Here is a 6,814-nt window from a genome sequence, read left to right as displayed (position 1 = left end):
GGGGCCCTGCCGGGATGGGCGGGAGGCCGTGCCCGGGACGGATTCCCGAGGGCTGGATCCCCGCCTGACTTGTTCTCTCTCCCCAGAAACCTGCGCCTGCCAAAGCAGAGCCGAAACCTAAAAAGTTACCGGCAAAGGTGAGAGTGAATTGGAAAAGGGAAGGGAGAGGAAAGGGGTTCTTGGGGCATCCCGCGTGGTGCACCGTGCTGGAATGGTTTTATTCCCTGTGGGAACTTGGCTGAAGTGTTGTTTTGATGTGCTTTTGCCAGTATTTACAGGTGCATTCCATCAGTGTGGCTGTAGAGCCTTGTTAAGCTCCAGGCATTGCACGGAAGCGTGGGCACGGATCCATGCGTGTTATATTGGGTGGAACTACCTGACTGTCAAAGCAACTGCGTTAGGACATCAGGAGGAATTTCTTCACAGAAAGGCTGGGCAGGCATTGGAAAAACTGCCCAGGGAGGGTGTGAAGTCACCATCCCTGGAGGTGTCCAAGGATAGGCCGGGATGTTTGCTCTGCTCTGGTTGACAGGGTGGTGCTCAGTTAAAGTTGGAGTATCTTGGAGGACTTTTCCAAATGCAATGGTTCTGTGCACAGCGTTGTATTTCATCTGTCTAGCAAGAGGGGATAAAACACACCTACTGATGTTTTAAAACAGTGTGTTAGGACAGGGAAAAAATTGTGTTAGCCACTTAAAAACCACATGAGCTTCCATTCACGTGGTCAAGCTTTCAGGTGTTTGTGTGTAAGAAAGTGGCTTCGAGTGATCTTTGAATTTTTCAGCGCAGCTTTCACAATGAAAATAAGTGAGGTGTAAAATTCTTCGGTTTTGGGGAGAGTTAAAAAAGGCTTTGTGTCTGTTGGCTTGCTGCTGCTTATGTTGTTAAGTGTTCCTTTGTCATCTTAAGCTTTTCTTTGTGATGTGTTGATTAAAAGCTTTGGGGTGACCTCGTCGTGACCTTTCAGTACCTGGAGGGAGTTGATAAGAAAGATGAAGAGAGAATTTCCAAGGGCTGGACTGACAGGGAATGGCTTCCAACTGCCAGAGGGCAGAGCTGGATGGGATATTGGGCAGGAACTGCTCCCTGGCAGGGTGGGCAGGGGCTGGGATGGAATTCCCAGAGCAGCTGGGGCTGCCCCTGGATCCCTGGCAGTGCCCAAGGCCAGGTTGGAGACTGGGACTGGGAGCAGCCTGGGACAGTGGGAGGTGTTGGGGGTTGGATGAGATGATTTTAAGGATCCCTCACAACCCAAACTGTTCTGTGATTCTCTAATTTCAGATAAACTCATCATCTTTGCAGACTTCCTCATGTTTTCATTGCATTAATCCTCTTAAGCAGTTACTGATGAGGAACCCACCTTCATTCCAGTGGTTTTAGTATCAGTGTGTTCCCACTCTCGGGGCTGTAAGCCTGAAGAATTTGGGGAAGCTTTCCAATGCTACCAAGTTGTAATTTCCTTTTTTTTTTTTTGCAGTGTCTGATGCATCTGCACTTACTGCTGCTCATCAGTGTTGCATTTTCTGCTTAAAACTACTTCAAGCTATTAACAGTCAAAGATTTTTTTATTTGATTCCTCAAAAACCCACCCTTTTTTGCATCAACTTTTATCAGTTTTTAAAACTTTCCTCACAGTATTTTTTCCAGTTGCGGGAAGTTTGCTCATTATGGAGTTACTTGGTGGGGTTTTAAAATATTAATGAAAAGAATATATTTTGGCATTCCAAGTATAGAAGTCAGTGTGTTGCAATTATGTAATTCTGAAATATTTTATAAGTGGGTGATCAGGGGTTGTTGGTAGCTTAACAAATCTATCTTTTTTGTGTGTTTTTTACGGTTTTCAAAGTTTACCTGGAAGGTCATAACAATTGACTTAGTGAAAATGTATTTCATTGTAGGATAAATCTGAGGACAAGAAAGCTCCATCAAAGGGGAAGAAGGGGCCTAAAGGAAAACAGACAGAAGAGACAAACCAAGAGCAGACAAAGGACAACCTGCCTGCAGAAAATGGGGAAGCTAAAACTGAGGAGGTGAAGTTTGGAGGGCTGGGTTTGGGTTTTGCTGTTACTGAGCAGTTGGGGTGGGGTTTTTTTTTTTTTTTTGCTACAAAAGTTTCTTGACAAATGAAATTATTCTTTTTCTTGGATCTGGAAAGAATCTTGAGTGAAAACCCAGAGTTGATCTGGGCAAAGTTGAGGTGCCATTGACAGACCCTGCTGGGAGAAGGGACAGGTTGGTGCAGGGATGAAGTACAACAATTCATGAGTTGTTGCTGTGCCAGGTGAGTCGTGGCTGCACCACAGTGCCAGAGTGGCTGAACTTTTTGGAGTCATGGATCAGGTCACTTAGAGCATCCTCCACTTTGTATTACACTCCTGGAATGCAGACATAGTTACAAATTTAGGCCAAGATCTGCAGGGATGAAACACAAGTGTGGTAACAGGCCTGGAGTTGGTGTCAGGTTTCTGTGACAAACATTTTCAGGAGTTCAGTGGAGTATTTTGGTTTTTTATTTTGGTTTGGTTTTGGTTCAGTGGCATATTTTGGTTTTTATTTGGGAAGGTACAGGATGGTACTTCAGGGAGCAGATTTACTCTGGGATAACAGTTTGTCATTTGCAAGCTTGCAGTGTGAAAAATCTGTGCTCTAACTGAGAGTTCTTCAGCTGACTCAATTTTTGGCATTACTGCAGTCTTTTCATTTGTGCTTGTAAAGTTTCAGCAGTGGAACCAAATTTGGCAGCATTCCCATCTGGGGTCCCTTTAGTTCACTGGTGCAGAGATTATGTAAATTTACAAGGAATGGATGATAACTTGCTCACACCACCCAAAATTCCAGGTGTAATTTTATACCAAAGTCTAGAAGAGTTTGTCCTGCTGGATGTTATTGTTTGCTAAGAATTCAAACAAGGTGAAGATTTGAAGAATATTTGAAGTGTGGCACTGAAATTTAAAGGCATGAAGTGTTACCTCATGGATTTTCTAAACACCTCATATGTAATTGTAGCTGTGTAAAAGCTGAAGATTTTTTCTGTCATAAAAAGGCATTAATCCAATTAAAATGCTTTGCAGTGTGTGTTTAGTAACAAATCAACATCCTGCAATCCATCCTGGTAGATCCAAGGAGCCTTTGGTGACAGCTTGGTTTAGCAGATCCAAAAGAAATCTGCAGGAACAAGTCAGGGTTATTCTGTGCAGGGTTTAATGTGCATTAAAACCACTCCAAACTAATCAGAGCCACTAAAAACTTCCTGCACTGAAGTGTTCTAGTTTTTTTTCCCCTTTCCAGACCCCAGCACCTGATGCAGCTGCAGAGAAAGAAGTGAAGTCTGAGTGACACCTGCTCCCACATCTGTAACTGGTGGTCCTTAAACCTTTCTTCTTGTACAATTCAGAGGAATATTTTTATCAACTATTTTGTAAATGCAAGTTTTTTAGTAGTTCTAGAAAACACGTTTTTAAAAAGGAGAGAATCCCGACTCAACCCATTTTTTTACATATTTAGATAAGTGTAAATGCTTTTTTTAAGTGGTAAAGTCATGTACTGGTTGTCTGTTTTCTATGAAACCAGAAATTAACAGTGTGTTAATTAAGGAGAGGGCATTGAGGCCTTGATGAAGCCTCACGTTCCACAGACTCCAAGGGACAGTTTTCTATCCTATAAAATGAAGCATAACACAGATCAGACATTGGAATTCATAATGATGTGTTGAGAATGTCTTAACATTTTAGTTATTTATCTTTCTCTATGGTTGTACCATCAGTAGAATTGCTTATCTAATAAAACTGCTCCCTAGTGGTGGATTCCTTGCTGAGTGATGTATATCAGTGACAAAGTTATTTTTGGTAGTTGCAGCTTTATTTTTTTCCAACAACTTTGTAGCTGTGATGCAAAAGATTGGAAACTTTTATTTTATATCTTTAAATACTGTCTTAAGTAAAAGTTTCTGCTTGGCAGATGGAACTTGTTATGTCAATATTTGAGATACTGGAACTTCACATCTAGTTTTCAAGGACAGCTTGTCTACAAAGATTGAGTGAAAAATATTTGAAATAGTGCTAGGAAAAAAAACAGAATTAGCTTTTAGATTAAAAAAAGCTCTGTGAATAAAAACAATTGTAAAATTGTTGATAGTGTTTGTGATCACCAAACAAAAGCCAAATAAATCTTGATTATGAAAGGATGTTTCCATAGCTCCTGCATTGACTGTGAACTCACAATCTGAGTGCTGTGGTTTGGATTTGTAACTGTGTCCTTCAGGTTGTTAAAACTGTACTTTAAAGAGATGGGTGGCAGTTCAGGGAGTGGAGAATTGCAGTGTTAGTCTAAACTTGCAGTTTGAAAGCTGAGAGCTTTGTGCTGCTGCTGTTTACTTTAAAAAAAGTCAATAATTAGTGAGTCTCAGCTGCCAGCCAGACAACTGCCACCTTGTCCTGGGAGGAGCCAAGCTCAAACAGAAACGTTTGTTCTTTGTTGGGTTTTTCTTCCTCTTACCCCAGAATTTGTTTATGCTCCTAAGTAACACCTGCAAGCCCAGTACCTGCTTCCTGTACATTTTCAGTGCCTTTTTCAAATTGTTGCAGTTATTTCTAAAAAAAAAGCCACTTCAGTTTCACCTCTAATTTGCTTTCTTAATCAATACTCTCATTTCAGAAAGAATTTTACCATTTTTACCATTCAATACTTTAGCAATCTTTAACTTTTCTATAGGAAATCTCCCAGCCTTAGACCACAACCTGCTCCTGTTCCATCATAGATGTGTTCCTCACAGAGCACACCTGGCTTTGGCTTCGAGCTCTTGGATATTTCAAAACTGGAAATTGATGCCACTTTTCTAACTCACTTCCCCCAATATCCCCCTCATATTTGTTGGTTTAATTTAATAGTACCAAAATCTAGCTCTATAATATTATTTATTCTCTGGTTTTGGCAAGCTCAACCCACCAATTAAATAAGTAATAAACTTGCAGGGAAATGCCCTAAAATAACCACTCATCCCTGCTTTTACAGAGTGTCTGTTTTTCATGTGTTTTGTGTCTCTGGTGCTGTGATCCTGTGGACTTTCAGTATCTCCCTCACATCTATAACCCACTGCTTAATTTATTATTACACTGTCCTGTGTGATACCAGATTTATTTGCTCTTCAGCTAAGGACTGGAGTGAGAGCTGATGCAGATTTGAATCCAATGGAAAACAATCTGATCCAAAATACAGCAGCAGCAGAACAGAACTTCCTTCTTGGAACATACACTGTAGTCTTTGTATACTACTAGGAGTTGTTTGGGTTAAGGGAATGAGACATAAAGTAATTTACTTCAAGGTTCTAAAAATGCAATTTAAGGTACCAGAGGTGGGGAATTAATGAGACAAAGACCTTGGATTTAAAATGTAACACAAGCACAGCCATTGCTGTTTTTATCAGTGTTCATACTGGGCATGACTGGGAAACAACTGTGGGAAAGAAAAATGATGAAGAAAGGTTTGGGTTGGAAGGGACCTTAAAACCATCCAGTGCCACCCCTGCCATGGCAGGGACACCTTCCACTGTGCCAGGCTGCTCCAAGCCCCAATGTCCAACCTGGACTTGGGCACTGCCAGGGATCCAGGGGCAGCCCCAGCTGCTCTGGGCACCCTGGGCCAGGGCCTGCCCACCCTCACAGGGAACAATTCCTAATTCCAAATATCCCATTTAACCCCACTATCTGTCAGTTGGAAGCCATTCCCTGGGTGCTGTCCCTGCATCCCCTGGAAATTGTCTCTCTCCAGCTTTCCTGGGGCTCCTGCAGGCCCTGCAAGGCCACCCTGAGCTCAGGCCAAAGCTTCTCCTGTGCAGGTGAACAATGCCAGCTGTGCCAGCCTTTCCTGCCAGCAGAGCTGCTCCATCCCTCTGCTCATGCTGGAGCCTCTTCACAGCTCAATGTCCTGGCTCCCAAAATCTGTCTCCAGGAGCCAGGCTCGAGGTGACACAGGCACGGGGGAAGAGCTGCTTTTTTTTGGCTCAGTGATGCCAGGGGAGCAGTGCTGGGATGTAGGAAATGCCCCTCCCCAAGGTGGTGTTTGGGGAAGCCCAGGTGCCCCCCGGCATCCCGCATGGAGCTCTGCTGTCACAGCAGAGGCTGGGCCAGCCCTAAGCTCTCACACGGGCACAGCCTTGATGCTCCCCAATCTCTGCAGCCATGGCACACACTGGGCACCATGCGGCGCAGTGCACTTTGAATCATATTATCACAAAATCATTTTGCTTGGGAAGCACTTCTGAGATCATCGAGTGCAACCTTTGACTGATCAACCCCTTGTCAACGACCCGCTTCCAGTCGTTCCTTGAACTCCTCCAGGAATGGGCACTCAACACCTCCCTGGGCAGTGCATTCCAATGTTTAATCGCACTTGCAGCGAAAAATTCTCCCTATGTCCCAGCTGAGCCTGCCCTGGCCCAGCCTGAGGCCGTTCCCTCTGCTCCTGTCCCTGTGCTCTGGAAGCAGAGCCCGACCCCCCCGGCTGTGCCCTCCTGGCAGGGACTTGTGCAGAGCCACAAGGGCCCCTGAGCCTCCTTTGCTCCAGCCTCAGCCCCTTCCCAGCTCCCTCAGGAATTCTCCAGCCCCTTCCCAACTCCGTTCCCTTCTGTGGATAAGCTGCAACCCCTCGATATCCTCGCAGTGAGGAGCCCAGAGCCGGACACGGCACTCGAGGCAAAGGCCCTGGCCTGCGGCACACGGCGTCCGCTCTGTCACCGCATCGCCCCCTGGAACCGGCTCTCGGTGCCTCGCCGTGGGTCCCGGGAGGGCTGTCCCGGCCCACGAATGCCGACGCAGCT

General features: G+C 44.7%; 1 protein-coding gene across 1 annotated transcript in view; it reads left to right on the top strand.

Moving 5' to 3' along the window:
• The window catches only part of HMGN1 (high mobility group nucleosome binding domain 1), a 6,152-nt gene extending 1,969 nt beyond the window's left edge, over positions 1–4,183 (top strand). Inside the window, exons 2-4 of the mRNA XM_014310699.1 lie at positions 87–137; positions 1,899–2,030; positions 3,289–4,183. Of these exons, the coding sequence (XP_014166174.1) occupies positions 87–137; positions 1,899–2,030; positions 3,289–3,336 (231 nt within the window). The 3' untranslated portion in view covers positions 3,337–4,183. The remainder of the gene's footprint in view (positions 1–86; positions 138–1,898; positions 2,031–3,288) is intronic.
• The last annotated feature ends 2,631 nt before the right edge of the window (positions 4,184–6,814 follow it).

Source organism: Geospiza fortis, unplaced genomic scaffold, assembly GCF_000277835.1.
Source record: "Geospiza fortis unplaced genomic scaffold, GeoFor_1.0 scaffold302, whole genome shotgun sequence".
Classification (NCBI taxonomy): domain Eukaryota; kingdom Metazoa; phylum Chordata; class Aves; order Passeriformes; family Thraupidae; genus Geospiza; species Geospiza fortis.
This window is presented reverse-complemented; position numbering and strand designations above follow the sequence as displayed.